This window comes from Dendrobates tinctorius, unplaced genomic scaffold (genome assembly GCF_039654945.1).
Source record: "Dendrobates tinctorius isolate UK_male_01 unplaced genomic scaffold, ASM3965494v1 ptg000103l, whole genome shotgun sequence".
NCBI classification, from domain to species: domain Eukaryota; kingdom Metazoa; phylum Chordata; class Amphibia; order Anura; family Dendrobatidae; genus Dendrobates; species Dendrobates tinctorius.
Genome location: NW_027361771.1, coordinates 3,464,135 through 3,487,715, shown reverse-complemented (window position 1 = coordinate 3,487,715; position 23,581 = coordinate 3,464,135). Strand labels below are relative to the sequence as shown.

At 45.9% G+C, this 23,581-nt stretch overlaps 1 protein-coding gene across 1 annotated transcript in view; it reads right to left on the bottom strand.

Annotated features, from left to right (window-relative positions):
* Positions 1 to 23,581, bottom strand: part of LOC141099879 (proton channel OTOP2-like) — a 171,205-nt gene that overhangs the window by 13,709 nt on the left and 133,915 nt on the right. The window contains exons 4-5 of the mRNA XM_073587954.1: positions 5,919 to 6,058; positions 32 to 891 (exon numbers count right to left, since the gene is read on the bottom strand). Coding sequence (XP_073444055.1) covers positions 32 to 891; positions 5,919 to 6,058 — 1,000 coding nt within the window. The remainder of the gene's footprint in view (positions 1 to 31; positions 892 to 5,918; positions 6,059 to 23,581) is intronic.

The window sequence follows — 23,581 nt, the reverse complement described above, 5'->3', positions numbered from 1 at the left end:
CAGGTATCAACATGTATAACTAATTACTTACTATTATGTTACTAAGGAAAAGAAATAAGTACACATCTTTCATAGTTTTTCTTTTCTTGAGATGACTTTTAATTTGAGCACTCAGGGTTCCTCTTCTTGTCAATCTTCTGCTTGAATTCTTTGGACCAGTAAAAGATTGTCGTCTGTCCGTTTCTGGCACCCTGACCTGGTTTATGGTTTCCTGCTCTACTGTAGGGCTAGAGATGTTTGAACTAATATGACTTAATGATAAATTGGGTGGAAGACGATGCAGCCCCTCAATGATAAACACATTCTGACTGGAGTGCTGCAGAATCATCAACAATGAATAACTAAGCATTAATCCACACAAAGAACTGAAGGGTTGTGTAGACACCATGGCTATAATAGAGTAGTAGGAGATTGCATATTGACCTAATGTTGCTCCAAGTAGTAGAGCCGTATCCAGTGCACGGCTTGGGTTCTTCTCTTTGTCCATATTTCTCTTATCTAATCTGAAGATAATAATTCCCACTATATTAGCCAGGCACATGAGAGCAAGGCTGATCACATGAAAAATACAAAAGGTTGTCAGTGACAACCATTGTCTATCAATGTTGTTCCTGCCTATTTCATACATTACAAACATCACTAGACCAATAATAAAAATAATCAAGCCAGATGTAAATCCCAGGAGGGGTATATGTTGGCGAAATCCTGGTCCTATTCCATGGTAGTGGGAAACATTTTCATCAATTTGACGTCCTACATTCTTCCACATGATATAAATCATGGCTGCAGCAAATAGATTATACTCAATGTTAAAGGGGTATAAGTAGATGTATGTTGTGGTGCCACTCATGCAATGTCCTCCGCACCTACATTGCTCACTTTCATTTTCATCTGGAAAGACAAATGAATATGTTTACTTAGGTCATCTGATAGAGGCATATAGTCTGATTTATTTTCATCAATCAACTGGCAATCGTTCTTTCTTTTTACAGTCAAAGTTAAGTAATGAATAAAGTTTCCTTAACCACATGCAATGATTTGGGAAATTTCTCATTTTCATTTACACCCAGTACAACAACAACCTGCATGCAGGATGTGCTTTGTGATGTCTGTCGTGGGAACATTTGTAGCTTTTTGAGCAAACTAGCACGTTGAAACTTTGGTTGCTATTCCAATCATTCTGTGCATAAGTGTGGAATATATAACTGAAAGTCACCTATGCAGGCTATATGCCTAGTACTTGTGAAAACACTGGCTTTCATTTGTGGGTAAAGTGAGCTTGGAGCTTATGAAACTGTTTGGTTGGCACTTTGCTATGTGGCTGATATTTTGGTTACTCAATGTGTTTAAAGGGGTTGTCCACTACTAGGACAACCCTTTCTTGATTAAAATGTTTGGCCCCCATGAAATAATAAAGCCTCTTCTCACTTCTTGCGCTGGTGACGTTCCTGTAGTGTCGGCACTTCCGGTCCTGATGCTCGCTTGCGATTGTGACACTGGCGCTCAATCAGCGTCGGAGTCATTGTCCATGTCTTTGGACAAATCGAACAATGAAGAGGAAGTCCGGGTTGCAGTTGATCTTGGGCTTCTTCTTCTTGCTCAATTCGACAGGAGTGCCGGCGTCACATGTCACAACAACAGCACAGGAGCCTCAGGAGACTGAGTGCCGACACCGCAGGAACGGCGCTGGCACAGGAGGGGAGTATAAGCTTTATTATTTTATGGAGGCTAAGCAATGGGTATGAAAAGGAGTTGTCCAAGTAGTGGACAACTTCTTGAAGTATTTATAGGTCATAATGGTTTGTAATTTGAAAAATGATGTGTTGTATGGCATTCCTTTGTATAGGATTGAGATAGTGACTCAGTTCCCTTTAGCACTTACACTACATAAAAATAATCCCAAAGAAACAAATTCAGAGCTTTACATTATCTTTGACCTTTTTATGATATGGAACTATCATTCATACTGGTTCTACGTAGAGAGTTTTCCCATGAAAGACATTTATTACCTACCCAGACAGCAGCTAGAAATGGTTAACCTAAATTTTGTTAAACATTTGGAATTTTACTTAACTATGCTGCAGATTTTAAGCTATGCATTGCAATTGTGAAATCAAAGATTGCAAATGGCTGAGTGCACTGTGGACCTGAAAATTTACTGCATACTCTGATTTTCATGTGTTCATACAGTATTTAGGCAGGTGTGAAAAAAAATGCTGCAAACTAAGAAGACTTTCAAAAATAGAAGTTAAAATCATTTATTTTTATCAGTTAACAAATGCAAACTGAATGAACAAGAGAGGAATATAAAACAAATTAATATTTTATGTGACTGCCCTTTACCTTCAAAACAGCATAAATTTTAGATCCAGTTGCACAAAGTGTGGAACTATAGTCAGGTGTATTTAGAACCAATTATACCAAATAGGTGATAATGATCACCATTTTCCTATGTAGGTTGAAACATAGTCATTAACTGAAACAAAAACAGCTGTGTAGTAGGCTGAAAGATAGTTTAGGAACAGCCAAAATCTGCTACAAAGGGTAAGGCAGTGGAAGACTGCAATAAGACACAATGTAGTTATACTGCATTAGCAAGGTCTCTCTCAGGCAAATATTTCAAAGCAGACTGGGGTTCCAAGATGCGCTGTTGTAGCGCATTTAAGAAGCTAATTAAGAAATGGACAATGTTGATGAATGTAGACGCAGTGGTCAACCAAGAAAACACAGTACAGCAAATGAAAGACACATCATGTTTCTTCCCTTTAAAATCGTAAGATGTCCATCAGTGCCATCACCTGTGATCTGGCAGCAACCAGTGGGACCCAGATACACCCATCTACTACTTGGAGAATGTCTGGCCAGAAGTGGACTTCAAGAAAGAATTGCAGGCCAAAAAGCCATAGCTCTGACATGGAAACAAGTCCCAGCATGAATGCTATGACAGAAAACAACTGGATTGTAGAAAAATGGCAGTAGACGTTCTGGGCAGATAAATCAAAATGTGAAATTCTTGTCAGTGACAAAAGGTAGTTTGCTCACTGAAGGGCTGGAGAGCAGTACAATAATACATATCTGCAGGGAACAGTAAAGCATGGTGGAGGTTTCTTACATACTTGTGGCTGTAATTCAGAAAATGGAGTTGGGGATTTCTCCATGATTAATGGTGTCCTCAATGCTCAGAAATACAGAAATATACTTACTTATCCATCATGTCAGAGGCGTAGCTAGAGATTCAGCTCAGGGGTGCGATGACACATCTGAGTGGGCCCCTAATTAGGTAAGTCTGATTGGAACTACAGTAGCACACCCTAATCGTGGGTATAGGGGAAGATGATCGTGATGTTATTGAAATGAAATCTCTATGCAAAGGCAAACACTGATATTACTGCCACATGGTGACCATATAGAGGTAGATATCAGTCCTGCAGAACATGTAAGATATTACAGTACAGTTACAGATAGTGACTTACAGCTGACATTTTTTCTTAAGGCGTCAATCACTTTTCTTGTCTTTTCAATTTTGCCCATACCGCCATATTATCTTCTTCCAGCCACGACTCATCTGCAGAGGTTACAAAATACATTTGACTTCTCAGGTTTCCAGCACTCTCATCATCTAGTCCCATTTACCAATCTGCACAAACTCCTCATTCTTCTGATACCCCAATAATGAGCCACTTATGCAGATGTGTTCATATTACTGCACGTGCTGTTTGGCACAAAAACATTGCTCCCCTTATTGCATCATATAATAATGACCAACCACCCTTGTGCCCCTTACAAATTAAAATGCCTCCTTTGTGCTCTCTAGATGGTCAAATTGCCCCCTGGCATATAAAAATGCCTTGGGCAGGTATCCAAGAAAACAGTGTCCACATTTTACCCCTAGCAAGTTATAATGCTTCATGTGCACCTTTGACAATTATAAAACTCTGAGTGTCCAAATAATGCTTCTTAAGTGTCTATTTAACATTTAATAATGTCCCCTAAGTCCCCCATGTCCAGCTCCCCTATATACAGTATAATGGGCTTGCAGCTCTCCTATACACAGTATGATGGGCCCACAGCTCCCCTATACAGAGTATGATTAGTCTACAGCTCCCCTGTACACAGTTTGATTGTCCTACAGCTCCCCTATACACAGTATGCTGGACCCACAGCTTCCTTATACACAGTATGATGTGCCCATATCTATGCTATACACAGTATGATGGTCTCACAGCTCCCCTATACACAGTATGATGGTCTCACAGCTCCCCTATACACAGTATGATGACCCACAGCTCGCCTATAAAAAGGATGATGTCCCCACAGCTCTCCTATACACAGTATGATGGTCTCACAGCTCTCCAATACACAGTATGATAGGCCCACACCGCCTTCATACACAGTATGTTGAGCCTACAGATCCCCTATGCACAGTATGATGGGCTCTATCTTCCCTATACACAGTATGATATCCTCACTGCTCCCCTGATACACAGTATAATTAACCCCACACAAGTCCTCACACTGATGGTACCCATACTTTATAACAGCCCCCACAGTGTATAACAGTCTCTAAATGGTATAAAGGTTTCCACGGTAGCCCCACATTGTATAATGGCTCCCATAGTAGCCCCTGCTCTGTATAATGGGACCCTCACTGTATAATGGCTCCCACATTAGTCCCCACACTTTATCAGTGTTCTCATACTGTATGAGTGCCTACCACAGTAGCCCTGAAACTGTATATTGGTCCTCACATGGCCCCTGCATTATGTCTTAAACTGTATAATGGCTTCCACAGTAGTGCCCACGCTGTTTGTTGGCCCCCACGTTAGGCCTCAAACTTTATAATGGTCCTCACATTAGCGTACACATTATATAATGGACCCCACGCTTTTTGGAGGCACCACACTATATGAGGGCCCACACAGTAGTCCCTAAAATATAAAAGGGACCCCCACAGAAATCCCCACACTGTATCCGGGCCCCCCACAGTAGTCCCTGCAATATAAGAGGGGCCCCCCAAACCAACCCCCACACTATATGAGGGCCGACACAGTAGCTCCCACACTTAATGAGGGCCCCCACAGTAGCCTCCACACTGTATGAGGGTCCCTCACAGTAGCTCCTACACTGTATGAGTGGCCTCCATACTTTATGACGCCCCCACAGTCACACCACATGTTTTAATTAAACATCCTAAACCAGGAGCGAGCTTCCTGACGAGTTCACCAATAAAGCACCCGGATGAAGCTGTCCCTGCATCACCCTGCATAAAGTGACCTCCACAGAATGGCAACCACCCTGCCGCTCACGTGATAGCTATGTTACTGCATCATGCAATATCATTAGGAAGGCGCCTGATTGACTCCAAATAAATTCTGCAACAATACAACAACCCAAACATGTTATTAAGAACTATCTTAGGTATAAAGAAGACCAATAAGTCCTGGAAGTGATGATTTGACCTTCACAGAGCCTTGATCTCAACATCATTGTGTCTCTCTGTGGTTACGTGAAGAGACAGAAGAATTTGTAAAAGCCTACGTCAACAGAAATCTGTGGTCAGTTCTCCAAGATGCTTGGAACAAGATCCCTGCTGACTTCTTTCAAAAACTGTTTGCAATTGTATCTAGAGTAGTTTATACTGTTTTGAAGGCAAAGGGTGATGATACCAAATACTGATCTCATTTAGATTTCCCTTTTGTTCATTCACTTAGTATTTTATTAATTGATAAAAATAAACTATTCACACTTCTATTTTTTCAAAGCAATCTTACTTTAGCAGCATTTTTCACACACCTGCCTAAAACTTTTGCACAGCACTCTACACTGTACTATAAATCGCAGACTACTGTATTGTAGTTCCACGCTAACAATCCATGGCACTTATGCCACATCTGAATGTGGTCTAAAGATTTGAGTACCTTGTTTATTTATGCTGCTATTAGTTTCTTTAGTAAAATTTAGCTGCCTCTCCAGTTCAATTGTGTGATGTATGGACTCTTCTGCAACTGTATAGATCCATATAGTCAGATTAATGGCCAGCAAGACTAGCAGAAAACACCTGTGGATGAGGAAAATATGAGAAAGTCCATTAAGTTAAATACTGTAATTTACAATCATTAGCTATTATAGATCCATATGTTAGAAATATATTCAAATTAACAGGAATATTTACATAACAGGGTCATTGACATGTAGAACGGTTTCATAAAAGTGTTGATAAAAGGAAAATCCCCTCAGAAGTGAATCACATTAGAATAAATATTTCATTTTCCTTAACACCTTCCTGCCAAAGCATGTTTTCATTTTCCTGACCAGGCCATAATTTTCAATTCTGACCAGTGTCAGTTTTTGCACTAATAACTCTGGAACGCTTAAACATATCTCGGTGATTCTGAGATGTTTTCTTTCATGACACATTATACTTTATATTATTGCCAAATGTAGATCGATATAATTTGCATTTTTTTATGAAAACATTGGAAATTTTATGTAAATGTTGAAAAATGAACAATTTTTGAACTTTGAATTTTTATGCAGTTAAAACAGACGGCCATAACATTAAAAATAATTAATTTGCCACATGTCTACTTTAGTATCATTTTTGAAATTTTTTTTTGTTAGGAACGTAGAAGGGTTAAAAGTAGAGTTGAGCAAAACGGGTCGAAAAATTTCAAAAGTTGCCGACTTTTGGCAAAGTCGGGTTTCATGAAACGAAACCCGACCCTAGGATGAGGTCGGCCACGAGGTCGGCGACTTACGCGCCAAAGTCGCGTTTCAAAAGTTTGTTTTGCGCTCTTTTTCAGCCAATCAGGATCCACGGACACTGTGGGCAACGTGATGACATAGGCAGGGGTCACCACCATTTTTCAGAAGGGCATGCAATTGATTGGCTTGCTTTGGTGGGCGTCACAGGGGTTATAAAAGGGCGTGCACGCCGACCGCCATCTTACTTCTGCCGATCTTAGCATAGGGAGAGGTTGCTGCTGCTGATTCTGTAGGGAGAGCGTTAGGCAGGGAAGAAGAAAAAAAAAACTGCTTCTGCTGCTAGCGATTTTGCCTGTACAACACACCAGTCACTGTGTGTGCAGTGCAAGGGGAGGCTATATTGTGGTGGATCAGCGGTGTTGGTTGTTAGGCTGCCTTCTAAGGCTTCCTGACAGCTGCATTGCTGTTTACCCACTGCTCTGCAAACTGCTTTTTTAAAAGCAATCCCAATTTTTTTTTTTGTCCTGCTGAGGTACTGAGCGTGCATTTTTTCACACCATACAGCGGTGTACGCTCCTCACACAGTACCGTGTAACGGCTGTTATCACAGCCACAGTGAAGCTATCTGTGTGTCACTCTGTGAGAATAAGTCGAGGACATGTTCCGTTCTTACAGACCTGCACCTACTAGTTTTGTCTAGCTTTCAAACAGTTAAATATATTTGCTGTTTGATCACATTCAAAACTATAGAGAGACAGCGTGTGTCAGTCCGTATACTTAAAAAACACGGAGCTTGACAATTTTACGTACACCGGACAGCCGTGTACGTGCACGCTCCTCTCAGTACCGTGTAACGGCTGTTATCACGGCCACAGTGAAGCTATCTGTGTGTCACTGTGGAAGGATAAGTGGAGGACTTGTTCCGTTCTTACAGACCTACACTCTAGGGAGATTCCTATTCTGCCCAATTCTACATACACCTTGTAGTTTGTGATACACTAGCCAATTTCTGCCTGTGACATAGCGCTCTGATATTCAGTGGGCCTCACACCATCCAAAAGTGTCCAGTGTCCACTAGTGTGTGCAGAAATTCAAAATCTCCATTATCCTGTAGTCACTTTTTTCACACCTGTGCCATCGAGCCTGTGACATAGCGCTCTGATATTCAGTGGGCCTCACACAATCCATAAGTGTCCAGTGTCCACAAGTGTGTGCAGAAATTCAAAATCTCTGTGATCCTGTAGTCACTTTTTTCACACCTGTGCCATCGAGCCTGTGACATAGCGCTCTGATATTCAGTGGGCCTCACACAATCCAAAAGTGTCCAGTGTCCACTAGTGTGTGCAGAAATTCAAAATATCCCTTATCCTGTAGTCACTTTTTTCACACCTGTGCCATCGAGCCTGTGACATAGCGCTCTGATATTCAGTGGGCCTCACACAATCCATAAGTGTCCAGTGTCCACAAGTGTGTGCAGAAATTCAAAATCTCTGTGATCCTGTAGTCACTTTTTTCACACCTGTGCCATCGAGCCTGTGACATAGCGCTCTGATATTCAGTGGGCCTCACACAATCCAAAAGTGTCCAGTGTCCACTAGTGTGTGCAGAAATTCAAAATCTCCCTTATCCTGTAGTCACTTTTTTCACACCTGTGCCATCGAGCCTGTGACATAGCGCTCTGATATTCAGTGGGCCTCACACAATCCAAAAGTGTCCAGTGTCCACTAGTGTGTGCAGAAATTCAAAATCTCCCTTATCCTGTAGTCACTTTTTTCACACCTGTGCCATCGAGCCTGTGAAATAGCGCTCTGATATTCAGTGGGCCTCACACAATCCATAAGTGTCCAGTGTCCACAAGTGTGTGCAGAAATTCAAAATCTCCCCTGTCCTATAGACACCTTGTACCTTGTTTTACATTACTATATAGTTTGTTGGATTTTGTCTACATTTCTACAAAAAATGAGGAAGGCTGGTGGAAGAGGCCGTGGAATTGGGCTGGGGTTGGCAGCTGGTAATGATGGTGTTGGTGGTGGATCTGATGGTAGTGGCAAGAGCAAAATAGGACCGAATGCAGGAGGTGTTGAGCCTGCGTCATCGTCTGGCTCCATAAGGCTTCGAAGGCTTAGTTTTCTACGAGTTGGCAAACCGCTTTTAAAGCCAGAGCATCAGGAAAAAGTTTTGTCTTACATTGCTGACTCAGCCTCCAGCTCTATCGCCTCCTCTTCTGAAGTTGTAAAAAGTAAAAGCACTGAGTCGTCATTGGAGGCTCATGTTCATGAACCACACCTTTCCTTGTGTCCTTCACCCCAACCAAGATTGAAGGATGACGCAGGCCATACTAATGATTACTCCATGGAGCTGTTTTCACATACCATGCCTGGATTATCAAGTGAAATGGTGAATTACCCAGGCCAAGATGAATCTGACATGGAGTGCACTGATGCACAGCCGCTGATAGATGATTCTGCTGGTACATTCACTCAGAGCACTACATTGTCCTCGCAGTGTACAGAGCCAGATTCTGACCCTGATGAGACTCAGGTGCCCCTTCCCACACACTATACCACCATACACGGTGACACAGAGGAAGGTGCACATGACATTGAAGAGGAGGTGATGGATGACCCAGTTGTTGACCCAGATTGGCATCCATTGGGGGAAGAAGGTGCTGCTTCCAATAGCTCAGATGAGGAGCATCCACAGCAGACATCGACATCGCAACAGCTGTTATCTGGCAGGCCCGGAGCACTCCAAAGACAGGTTCCAAAAATCAAAAGAGTTGCTGGACAGCTTGTCCAGAGGGTCAAAAGATCACAGCGTGCTAGGCCGCAAAATGTCTGCCAAAGTAGGAAGAGTGCAGTGTGGCACTTTTTTGAACAAAATCCTCATGATCAGGCCAAGGTTATCTGTAAGAAGTGCGCAAATACCTTTAGCCAAGGGAAAAATCTGAAAAATTTGAATACCAGTTGCATGCTTAGACATTTAACCACCATGCACTTGCAAGCGTGGACACAACACCAAACCTCAAGTGCCACATGTGCAACTGATCACAAAGAAGGTAGTCAGCAACGCTACATTGTTTCCCCCACTGTAAGCCCACCGGTTAGCACAGCAGCAAATGTTGAGGTGTCGTTGCAAGGCCACAGCAGTCAGGGAATCCCACTGTTATATCAACGAAATACTGAATCTAGGCCATCAGAAAGAACACCAACTCCATCACCATCATCAACCCTCTCTCAGTCCGCCCTGTCCACCGCTACTTCCACCATATGCAGCTCTCAAGTCCAGCTCACCCTCCCAGACACTATGAGTAGGTCAAGAAAGTACTCAGTCTCTCATCCGCGTACACTGGGTTTGAACGCCCACATTGCCAAACTAATCTCGTTTGAGATGATGCCCTATCGGTTGGTGGAAAGCGCAGCTTTCCGCGAACTCATGGCCTATGCAGTACGACGCTATGACCTACCCAGTCGCCACTTCTTCTCTCGCAAAGCCATCCCAGCCCTCCACCATCATGTAAAAGACCGCATTGTCCATGCACTCAAGCAGTCAGTGAGTGGAAAGGTGCACCTCACAACTGATGCATGGTCCAGTCGGCATGGCCAGGGCCGTTACGTGTCCATCACTGCGCACTGGGTTAATGTGGTGGATGCAGGGTCCACAGGGGACAGCGGTGGTGGGACAGTGCTGCCTAGCCCACGGTATAGGAAACAGTTGGCTGTAGGCGCTCGACCCTCCTCCTCCTCCTCCAGAAGCGAAAGCTCATCCACAGAGCGCAGTCGTACGAGCACTCCATCTGCAGCTGCCACTGTTGCACATGAGGTGTCCCCCTATCGAGCAGCTAGTGGAAAGCGTCAGCAGGCTGTGTTGCAGATGATGTGTTTGGGCGACAGACACACTGCCGAGATGCTGGCCGAGTACTTGAAGCGACAAACTGAGTCATGGCTGGGCAGTGTACATCTTGAGGCAGGCAAGGTAGTTAGTGATAACGGCCGTAATTTTGTGGCAGCCATAGCCCTTTCAAAACTCAGCCACATACCTTGCTTGGCTCACACCTTGAACCTGGTGGTGCAGTGCTTCCTCAAAAATTATCCGGAGTTAACAACCCTGCTCCAGAAGGTGCGAAGACTGTGCGCGCACATCCGCCGGTCGCCTGTACACTCCGTTCGTATGCAGAAGCTGCAGCGATTGCTCCACCTTCCCAACCACCGCCTCATTATTGACATTGCAACAATGTGGAACTCCACCCTGCACATGGTGGAGCGGCTGTGCGAGCAGAGGCAGGCCATAATGCATTTGTGGGAGGATACACGGCCAGGCACTTTGAGAGCAGACATGGAGTTGACAGGTGTTCAGTGGTCGAAGCTGAAAGACCTCTGTAAAGTCCTTCAGTGTTTTGAGGAATGCACACGGCTGGTAAGCGCAGACGACGCCATCCTAAGCATGAGCATCCCACTTATGCGTCTGCTCATGCAAACTTTGACGCATCTTAAGGAGCAGGTGTCTGCAGCCAATGTTGATGAGGAGGAAGAGGAGGAGGGAATCCTTGATGACATTCAGCCATTGTCTGCTCAGGGACCTCTCCTGGACGAGGTGGAGGAAGAAGAGGAGGAGGAGGATGATTACTTAGGGGAGGAGGATGCATCTCGTGGGGCAAGTGAAAATGTTGGCGTGGCAAGGTCTGGTACAGGGTTTGTGCGTGACTGGAGAGATGTAGATTTGCCAGAAAGTGCTCCTCCAACCAGCACTCGCAGTGCATCATTGACACCGGGAACATTGGCCCACATGTCAGATTATGCCTTGCAGATCCTAAAAAGTGACCCCCGCATTGCCAAAATGATGAATGATGATGACTACTGGTTGGCCAGCATCCTGGATCCACGCTATAAAGGCAAATTACAAAACATCATGCCACAGGAGAACCTTGACCTAATATTGGCTAATAAACAAGCAACTCTGGTAAATCAGTTGCTTGAGGCATTCCCAGCACACAGCAGCGGTGATGGTTCTCACACGAGCCGTACGGGCCGGGGGCAGCTTGGCAGAGGTGTTCATAGTGCACACAGCAGAAGTGGCGTTGGAGACAGGGGTTTCATGACAATGTTGTGGACTTATTTTTCAAGTACCTCTCACACAACTGGTAATACTGCATCGATGGAAAGTGACAGGAGACAGCAGTTGTCAACTATGGTTACAAACTACTTTTCCTCCCATATCGATGTTCTCCCACACAGGTCATTCCCCTTTGACTATTGGGCCGCTAAACTGGACACCTGGCCTGAATTGGCACAATATGCCTTACAGGAGCTCGCTTGCCCAGCTGCAAGTGTGCTATCGGAAAGAGTCTTCAGTGCAGCTGGATCAATCCTGACAGAAAAAAGGACCCGTCTGTCAACCCAAAATGTGGATGATCTAACCTTCATTAAAATGAACCATGCATGGGTTTCCAAGGATTTTGTCCCACCTTCCCCTGATGACACATAGGGTGACAGAAAAATGGCTTGCTTTGGTCCACCTCTTCCTGGGACTTGACCTATTTCGCCTTTTGCATCAGCTGAATGTCCAACATCAACATATGCCACTTTCTAAAACTCCCTAACTGTGCTGCCTCCCCCCCCATGGCCGGGGTCACCACCTAGCGCACGACACCGTGCGAGTGCCGTTGCCCTGGACAGGTGGGTAGGCCGACTCTTGGGCGCGGGCACTGGCACAGGGTCCCTCATAGTGCAATCAAGTGTCTCTGACGGTGGTGGTGCACACCCGCCGTCAGACACACCGCCGTACTATGAGGGACCCAGTGCCAGTACCGACGCCCACGAGTGGGCCCCCCTTGCTTGGGCAGGGCCCCAGCATTTGCAATCTTTACCTCTCCCTGCTCCTTCGCTGTGTAGTCTGGGCCGTCAAATCCATACTGTGCCTGACACCGTCTGAGCCTGCCTCCTGATGCATAGAGATATATTTTGAATGTGTACGCTATCCATACATGTTATCCGGGGATACGGTACCCTTTCTCACCTTTGTGCAATCACGTGCAATCCATACTGGGCCTAACACCGTCTGAGCCTGCCTCCTGATGTATAGACATATATTTTGAATGTGTACGCTATCCATACATGTTATCCGGGGATACGGTACCCTTTCTCACCTTTGTGCAATCACGTGCAAGCCATACTGGGCCTAACATCGTCTGAGCCTGCCTCCTGATGTATTGACATATATTTTGAATGTGTACGCTATCCATTCATGTTATCCGGGGATACGGTACCCTTTCTCACCTTTGTGCAATCACGTGTAATCCATACTGGGCGTGAGAACGGCTGGCGAGCTGTTAAGCAAGCTACAGCACCTGTGGTTTGCACACGTAAGTTTTTCATTTTTTCAGGAATGACGGTTAGGCCTAATTCCGGAACTGCGGTTGACCTGCACTTACTGGGAAATCATCGTTCGCGGGTAATAATTGTAATCAGTGATCCCCATCACTAACATTGTTCAGCAGGTTATCTGCACCTGTAAGCGACAAACGCTGGCCTTTTCAGTGTAGCGCACATGCAGCCACGGACATGTGAGGGCATGACACACCAGTTATTGGCCAATCTCATGTGCCAGAGCCTCACGTGTCCCTCTAGTAAGCCAGACTCGGACCGCGGGGCATGACGGAGTCTCGTTCGTTAACGGAATTAAGCTTGCAATGTGTGCATCTTTTCTGTAGCTGGCATGGTTGAGGTTTCCCAGGTGGAGTCGAATTTAACCGTAGGCTCCACTCCTGGTGGTGCCCTTCTGGACATTCCTTTAAGGTTCAGCTTTGCAACCATACTGCCCACGTAAAACAAACACTTTGCCTTCATGAACGCTGTTTGGAGGGTCATGACTCGTGGGAATAACGCCGCCCAATCAGTTAACCTGCTAGAGAGATCCTTCGTTGCTCCCAAGCATGACATCACACTCCCTAGGAGGAAGGTAATGCCACTGTGGCGACCGTACTCCTGGGGGCGACACAAGTGCACTGATGCCCAGCCACTGCTCGATGAATCTGCTGGTACATTGACCCAGACCACTACATTCCCCTCGCACGCTACACGGCCTGAATCTGACCCTGATGAAACTCAGGTTACCCTTCCCATATACAGTTCCATCTTACACGGTGACAAAGAGGAAGCTGCAGATGAAAGTGCAGGTTCGGCCCACCCGCCATCAGACACACCACCGTACTATCAGGGGCCCTGTGCCAGTGCCGTCGCCAACGAGTGGGCCCCCCCTGCTTGCTCAGGATCACAGCACTTGCAAGGTTGAAATACTGTGCAGTGAGATGGAAGATGGGGACGAGGAGTCCAGACTAGTACAGGGATTTCCTAGCGAGGAGACTTATTTGATTGTTTTCAATGTTGGGACAACAATTTTTGGGGAGCACTATACTCTGGAGAATGATAGATGGGGCCCACCATTCACTGGAACATTCCAAAGGTGGACATCAGACACTGGAGCAGCATTTACAGGGCCCATTATACACTAGAGCATTAGAAATGGGGCCCATTATGTTTGGAGCATTATTTGGGCCCATAAGACAGTGGAGCTTCATTCATGGGGACCAACATATACTGTAGCATTATGTGGAGCTCATCATATACTGTTTTAAACATTATATGGGACCAATGATTCTGTATGGAGAAATAGATGGGCCTCGTCATGAGATGTAAAAAGTGAAGTATTTTTCATTGTACTATACCGCGATTTCTCTGCCGTATCGGAGCATGATGAGTTGTGGTATGTGTTAAAGGGGCGCTCTTTCGCCCAGGGCACATGAAAACCTGGAGCCAGCCCTACCCCCCCACAACTTTAGCCAAATAACCCCCATTTTTCAGTGCGTAACTTGTATTATGAAGTTAATTAAGGTTGACAAGCTTAAGTAAGAAGAATTGATGCTTTTGGCATTCAAATGGGCACTGTAGGTGTGTTTCCTGTCCTCCTCTCACTGCCGACTTTTATTCCCCATTGACTTACATTGGGTTTCGTGTTTCGGGACGACCCCGACTTTTCCCTATAATCGGACGATCTTGCTCGACCCGACTTTTGGAAAAGTCGGGTTTCACGAAACGAAACTCGACCCTAAAAAAACAAAAGTCGCTCAACTCTAGTTAAAAGTTTAGCAGCATTTTTCATTTTTCCAACAAAATTTACAAAACCCATTTTTATTAGGGATGATGGCAATCATGCTGTATCCACAGAGCATTCCAGAAGAAAGAATTAGGGCTGATATTCTTAGTCTGGGAGGGGGTCAATATCCATGGCCTCTTCCTAGGCTATTAATATCAGCCCACATCTGTCTATTTAGCCTTTCCTGGTTTTTTAAATATTGAGGGAACGCCACATCATTTTTGGGGGATGCTCTCCCCTAAAATAACCAGCGATGGCTAACAGCTGTGAACTGATATTAATAGCCTGGAAACCTTTATGGCTATTGGCCCTTTATCAGAATATTAACATCAGCACCCAGCCTTTGGCTTTCCCTTAACTGGTTATAAAAGTTAAGAGGGACCCTACGCCATTTTTTTAATGTAATTATTTACTTAATATACGCCAGATAGACAGCGGGTGCTGACTCAAACACCCATAAGCATCACCTGGACTTGCTGATTGCAGGTAGACCAGGCGAAAATGAGCACCTGGTTAAGCATCACACTGATGTCATCTGTGTGTCATTAGTGTGCACATGTGTAGCACACATTTTGTTCATTCTGCATGAAAATAATGGACATGTCTGTAAGTTTTTCACACGGAGTCTGTGTGAAAAACCTGACATGTGCGCATCACCATTGAATACAATGGGTGTGCGTATATCCGTATTTGCAGTCCTTAAAAACGAACCTCATACGGACATAAAAAACGGACGTGTGCAGAAGGCCTTATTTTGCATTATAACACAGCTGTGGCTGTAATTACAATGCTCTCCTGCGGGTTCAGTTTGTTTCTATGCACATCCTGGGGGACACAAAACAACCCTCATATATAATCACTAGCACTGCCTTAAAACCCTCCCTTCCCTGTTCAAACTGGGTGGTTGAACACCTTTTACCATACAGGGTGCCCGTGGCAGGGCTTCCACATTTCCTTGTGATTTCCCTGCTCGATGTTACACCAAAAAGCTAAAGTTTTGCAATGACAAAAACCATCTGGTGACTCGAGCATTCCTCTCCTTGGCATTACTCATTCAGACCAAGAGTGAATGGTCCATTACCAAGTGAAACTGTCACCTGAGCAAATAATAATCCAAGGCCCACTTAAAGGCTAATCACTCACTCTCCGCTATGCTATAATTTTTCTCTGCCGGTGTAAGTTTGCTACTCAAGCAGGTGAACGGATGTTCTTCTTTCACCTCCTGTGAATGAATTGCTCCTAGGCCAGCTTCAGAGGCATTCATTTGCATGATAAAGCTTTTCTTGCAGTTGGGGCTGGTGAGGACGGCCTAGTGAAGATGGGCTGGTGAGGACGGCAACTTCATGGACTGGAATGCTTTATCCGCCTGACTGTTCCACCGAACTATGACCGATTTCCGTTCCTTTAAGAAATCGGTCACAGGTGCTGATCTCCCGGCAAAATTAGGGATAAATCACCGGTAATACTCAAAGAAGCAGCTTTTACCTGTTTCATAGTAAGAGTCCTGGACCAGTTTTGAAAGGCCTTGATTTTGTTTATTTGGGGTTTGGTAACCCCACAGTCACTCACGTACCCCAAGTGCCAGGCTTCCTTGTGATCTATTGCACTTTTTTTGGGTTCGCTGCCAAGCCCATGGCATGGAGTGAATCCATTACCACCTGCACCTGGGACAAGCAGGTATGCTAGTCGGTACTATAGATGATATCATCATCCAATCACGCAGATGCATACTTCTGATGGCGCTCTAAAACTATGTCCATCAGCCTCTGAAACGCGGCCGGGAACCCATGTAATCCAAAAGCCAAGGCGACATAGCGATAGAGACCCACCGTTGAAATGAAGGTGGTCTTTTCTTTCATTGACTCTTTCAGAGGCATCTGCCAGTAACCTTTGGTCAGATTGAGCATGGAGAAGTACTGGGCCTGCCCCAGTCTTTCAATCAGCTCATCTACCCGTACATTGGATAAAGGTCAAATTTTGACACTTCATTCAATTTCTGGAAATCGTTACAAAATTGTAGTGATCTGTCCAGCTTTGGAATCAGTACAATGGGACTAGCTCACTCACTCCTGGACTCCTCAATAATGCCTAAATGGAGCATTTGTTTTACCTCAGCCACGACGGCTTGCCTCTGGGCCTCCAGCACACAGAACGGTTTCATTCACACCCTTAGCTGAGGCTTGGTGACAATGTTAAAGTGGATCAAAGATGTAGGTCCGGGCAGTTCTGAGAATATGTCCGTATTCTGCTGCACTAATTTCAGAGCCTCCCGTCGCTGCTGTTTAGAGAGAGCGTCACTTATCTTTACCTCGTTTACCTGTAAATCACCTCCCCAACCTTTTCCCAGATATTATATGGACCTTGCTATTTGGCTATGAGCTTATTATCTGCGACTGGCATCAAAACTAATACCCTATCCCCTTTTAAAAAGGAGCTGACTATGGCCTTGCTATTGTATGCCAGACTCTGCGCTGCTTGGGCATCCACTAGATGTTCTTTTACAATCGGGCTCACTGGTGCAATCCAATCCTGCATACTCGTAGCATGCTCTCTAACGCTTTTATGGGGGTAGACTACTGTTCCCAAGTTTTTTTGTCTGTGTCCAGCAGGCCACTGGGATATCTACCGTATAATAGATATTCCCATTGAGGACTGCGGTACTTCCCGGACAGCAAACATTAAATAGGGCAGTAACATATGCCAATCCTGTTGCAGAATCAGGTTGTTAGTCTGCTGCTGTAGCTGCTGCTGATGCTCCTGCTGTTGCCGATGAAACTGCAGCTGCTGCTGGTGGGAGATGACCAACTGCTTTAATATTTCCTCCATCTTGTCGGCAAGCCTGAGCTGTAGTGTTGCAGGCTTGGTCACCGATATACAGTTTTCTTCGGGGTATGCCTTAGTTCACCCTGTCCACATACTCCATCACATGTAAGGCAGCGGCTTTCATGACTGTGCGGTAGTAAGGCAGTTACCTAAGATAGTTCAACTCAAATGTTTTTATTTTGTCAATTTGCGAAAATAAACTCAAATGTTATCCTCTGGTTCACAGCTGGATCATCCGCAATAGTCCATATCAATCCATGGCCGGGGGCAACTGTGTAGGAGGGTGGAATAATACGTGGACCAGTCTGAGTGTAAAGGGACAAATGTATGTGCTATGTAACATGTTTTACTGTAACATGTATATGTATGTGTAGGATGAAGAAGGGATTAGCTAGAGACAGTGGAGTACAGAGCTTGGCCACTGCTGGGAGCAGTTACAAAAGCAGCAAGCTCTTACCCGTCCTGGAGACCTGCCGCAGATGGAGTCCCCGACATCTGAGCCTGCAGCCCCGGAGCCAGATCATCTAGCGGAGATGCGCCTGCACTCTCCACAGTCCATGCCGGAGACAGCGCGGAAAGCGGAACCCGCTCCTCAGCCGGAACTACCGCTCACACTCCCCACGGAACCATTGTGCCTGGAGGCTGTTCCTGCCGGACGGCAGGAAGGTGAACCACAGCGCACCCCTGACGGCGGCTTCGGAATTGATGGCGGGACAGCGGAGCCAACTCAGGAGGAGAAAGCCGAGGGGCTGATGGAGACCCCGGCCTCCGGAATGCAGCAGTAACTGCGGGAGCTGTGGGGCAAACGGAGCGGAGCTGCGACGTCGAGGGGGGTGAGTGCATCTCTGTCTCAGCTGGTGGTGGATCGTGTGGCCTCGGCGCTGTCCCACTGCGGGGACACGGGGCACAAGGTTGGCATCATCGAGCTCCCGCCCGGTGTCCCCTGAACCCACCATGCCCTCCGGAAAAGATGCCGGTCCCCATGCGGAGGCAGCTGAGAACGCCTATGCCCCTGATTCTTCCCCTCGGTTTGGGGGCTCTGTGGCTGCAGAGTCCTTTTTGGCCTGAGCCAGGGCCCGGGTCTCCCGCAGAGATACGGCCCAGGATGCGTGCCGTGGAACTCACCGTGGCCCCTCCTTGCCCTTCTAGTGCACGTTGGCACCTTCTGGGACTGCCCCACGTTCCCCCAGGGTAGGGAACTCTGCAACGCACATCTGGAGAGTCCATGATGGTCTATGGGGCCTGAGGAAAATTGGGGGGCGCCTGTTGCACTTCCGTAGCAGAACTATTATGGGGAAAGTGGACACTTGGGACCCTGGAACTGGCAGTCATCCTGGGAGCTCCATAGCGGCAGAGTACCCTGCGGCTGGCGACCATGGTCGGTCAGCAGGGGCGACCCGGAGCACCGCTGAACCATCCGATTGCAAGACTGCTGTGCACGGTTGCACAGCCTGGGGACTGTTCCGCGTCCCCTCAGGGTAAGAAAAACCATGGCTCCGGCAGTGTGGACATACGCTGTGCTCCCCACAAAGGAAAGGGGAGCACTACTGTTGAAAGTGAGAAAATGTTGAAATGTTGAAATGTTGGCGGGAAAATATTTAAAGTGTTGAACAAAGTTAAAAATGTTAACATGTAGATATCTAGGAAAAAGTGAAATGCCTGCCATGATAATATGTAAAAGAGGGTATATGACATTCTGATATGATGGTTTATGGTCGGGAACAGACAATGGTCCATGGATTAGGTCCCTGGTGGGAAATAGTTACCTGGTAGGCACCAGGGCAGCCTCGGTCATTCTGCCAAAAAACTAAAAGATGGTTCTAGAAGTGTAAGATACGTGTGCAGGGGGAGAGTACCCGTTGAGGAGTCCGGGTGGTCCTACCCCAATAAAATGGAAATTGTCATAGAGGCGCAAGTGCCTGCGAGTAGCCATCAGCTTCTCAGAGCTTAATTGCTCCAGGCTCTGCCCAGCACCCTGTGTAGAGCTAAAGTGCTCCGGGCTCTGCTCGGCAACCAGCCATACAGACAAAAGCAAAGTGGGGAAGTACAAAAACCGAAAGTTACAGGATTGTCAGGGATGACAATGGTTAAAGGAAGGGGATATGTAGGAGGGTGGACTAATATGTGGACCACTGTGAGTTTAAAGGGGCAAATGTATATGTGCTATGTAACATGTTTTATTGTAACATGCATATGTAGGTGTAGGATGAAGAAGGGATTAGTTAGAGACAGTGGATTACAGAGCTTGGCCACTATGGGGAGACACAGTACAGAGAAAGGAAAGGCCTTAACAACAGTTAATGCTAGGAAAAGCCAAGTCATGGTGGGCGGAGCTAATGGAATAGGAGAAGGGGATTTCCAGGATGAAAGGATAAAAGGGGAGGTTCAGAGATCTTGGGGAGAAGAGCTCAGGAGGAGACAGAGGGAAGAAGAGCTCAGGAAGAGACAGAGGAGAGAGACAGAAGAAGAAAGAGAGAGGAGCACAGAAAGGGGGGTGGCCCCGGAAGACAGCAGAAGGGACAGAGAGCCTGGGGAGCTGGGCACTGAAGCGAAGTAGGTGTGGCAGTGGGTGGACAGACCGAGTAGTTGATCGCTGTGGCCATGGGCCTAACGGCAGCCACAGTGATAGAGTCCGAAATGACATCGCACCGGGAAAGCAGAGGAAAAAAGGAAGAGACCTGTTTTCGGGTACACAGGCAGGTGTGCAGGAGCTGTCCGGAACTGTTGATGCTGGAGAAGGAACCTAAATAAAAGAAACTGTTTAAACATCTATGTGCTCCGTTCTCCAGTCTTTGGGAACACACTTCAGCCATTGAACTGTACGGAGGGTGCTGTAGGGAGCACCCCCCCAGTTGGCACACGATCCTACAACTGCACCACATTGTAACTTGTAAATGCGGCAATGGCTTTGCTTTCTAAGGCTCTGACTTATGTTCAGTCTCACACAGACCTGACATACACAGAGTTCCTACTCTGATGCCTGCAAAACCAAACAGTGACACACTCAAACCTTAACTGAAAGATTAAATGTGAATCGTGGATATGGGCCACTCCAAAGACCTAGAGTGGAGAGAAAGATCTGTCCCACTACCTTCCTATAGATCTCTTCAAGAATAAAATCCATGTCAGGTTTTTGTAAATCTGACTTGGTCAAATAGTTTGACCAGGTCCACGCACTCTTTTACTTTGCATTGTAACCACAACTGTAATTACAATGCGCTCCAGCAGGTTTAGTAAAAAAAGAACTGCTAATGGGAGTTACTGAAAAACATCCTAAAATGGAGTTGTTTACTTTATCTTTATTTTAACATGATTATTTTGATTAGTTTGAATCACTAAAGTATAAATATAGCATATTCTCTTTTTTGTGAGCCATCACACAATTATTAGTGCAGCCTTCCACATAGACTGCAAAGCCATTATAAAATCATATGACCAGAGTTGATACATTTAATAAAAAAACACTGCATCATGCTGCACTCTTGCGCAGGCGTACTTTCTCTGCCCTGTTGAGGGCAGAGTAAAGTACTGCAGTGCGCAGGCACCGGATCTCTCCGACCTTTCCCAGCGCCTGCACACTGCAGTACTCTGCTCTGCCCTCAACAGGGCAGATAAAGTACACCTGCACAGAAGCGCAGCATGAAGCAAGGAGGAGAACATCATCTCTAGAAGATGGGAGGCGCCGGACCGGACCGCGACACCCACATCACCAGACCGCGCCCTCCGGTAAGTATAATATAACTCTCTTTTCTTCTCTTCCAGTTTACATCGGGGGCTTATCTACAGCATTACAGAATACTGTAGATAAGCCCGTAATGGTGGTGGCTGCAGCTAATAGGCCGAAAATGGGGTGACAGATTCCCTTTAATGCACATGGATGGAATAGTATGTCATAGGTGATCATCCGCGTTCACGGGGGGGAGCGCGGCTGATCGCAGCCAGGTGTCAGCTGATTCTCACAGCTGACACCCGGCACTAAGCGCCAGGAGCGGTCACGGACCGCTCCTGGCACTTTAACCCCCGGAACAAACATGACCGCAGTGTTCCAGAGCCGGCAGAGGGGCTGACAGCCCCTCTGCCTTTGTATTGGAGACCCCGCGGAATAACACGGGGTCCCGATCGCTGCCATGGAGATCCAATGTCGTCATGATGACATTTGGGTCGCCAGAGCTGTGTGTTATGAATGAGTCACCGTAGGAGGCAAAAACAGAAATACTAGCCAAGTTCAGAAAACCAGAGAAGTCGGCAGCCACCGGACCGCAGACCCCCGAACCCAACAACAACAACCAGCAGCAGCCGCGGGGGGCCCCCACGGTGCCCCAGACCCCCCGATCACAGCCGGAGAACCAAACAGCCCAAAGACAGAAAGGGAAATCTAAACTGCCCCAGAGCAGACCCCAAAGCAATAGGCAGCCCCCAACACATAACGATGGCGAAGCAAGATGAAAAAACACTCACACAGACAGAAAGATAGGCCGAGCAAACGACGGGGCCAAAGCCAACCAAACAGGCCAGGACAGAAAAGCCGCCGTCTGCAATTCCCCAAAACCACACCAAAACAAGAGCCAACAGCCCGATAGGGAAAAAAGCCCTGAAGACGCTAGGCTTCAAAAAGACCACATCAGCACTCAGGTACCCTCTGAAGACAGAGCAAAAAGGAATTCAGCTCACCCCAGCAGGGAATGGCAGAAATCCAGAAAAACAAGGCAAAACAAAATCAAAACACAAATGCAACAAGCAGAGCAGAAAACTTAGCTTTTGAGGAGCAGGAATCAGACTGGTCTCCTAGAAACCCTCAGGGAAATCACCAGCGAGGCAGAACGGCGTCGGCTGCCTTATATCCAGTCAGCAATTCCAGTCACCCAGTCATCATCATCCAGCTCAGGTGCTTGGTAATCAGCCTCACTACCTTCCTTCACCAGAAGAGGGAGTTCATCAGACCTCAAAGTTGAAGGGGAAAATGAACTCACAACAGCTGAGAGACTTCCTGTCATGCACAGTGCATGTCAGGAAGTCACTTAGGTTAGTGCGTAGAAGCTGCAGCGCTGACAGCTTCTGTAGAATGCAGATCTGCATGCTATAGAAGCGATCAGCCTGCACAAAATGAGCATCCCATAGTGGGCCAAAATGTAAAAGTAAGAATGGAATAAAAAAAATTTTTTTTTAAATAATTGTAAAAAATATTTATTCTATCATTAAATCAATGTTTGAATGAAAAAATCTAAACAATAAAAATACACATATTTAGTTTTTGCCGCGTCCATAACGACCCAACCTATAAAGCTGTCCCACTAATTAACCCCTTTAGTGACCACCATTAAAAAAAACAAGGCAAAAAAAATGCTTTATCATCATAACACCGAACAAAAAGTGGAATAACACGTGATCAAAATGACGGATATAAATAAACGTTGTACCGCTGAAAAAGTCATCTTGTCCCCAAAAAAAGAAGCTGCCATATTGCTCCATCACCAGAAAAGTAAAAAAGTTATAGCTCTCAGAATAAAGTGATGCAAAAATAATTATTTTTCCTATAAAATAGCTTTTAGTGTATAAAAGCGCCAAAACATAAAAAATGATATCGCTGTCATCATACTGACCCAAAGAATAAATCTGCTTTATTAATTTTAACACACGCGGAATGGTATAAACGCCCCCCCCCCAAAAAAAAGAAATTCATGAATTGCTGTTTTTTGATCATTCTGCCTACCAAAAATCAGAATAAAAAGCGATCAAAAAATGTCATGTGCCTGAAAATGGTACCAATAAAAACGTCAACTCATCCCGCAAAAAACAAGACCTAACATGACTCTGTGTGCCAAAATAAGAAAAAATTATAGCTCTCAAAATGTGGTGATGCAAAAACTATTTTTTGCAATAAAAAGCATCATTTAATGTGTGA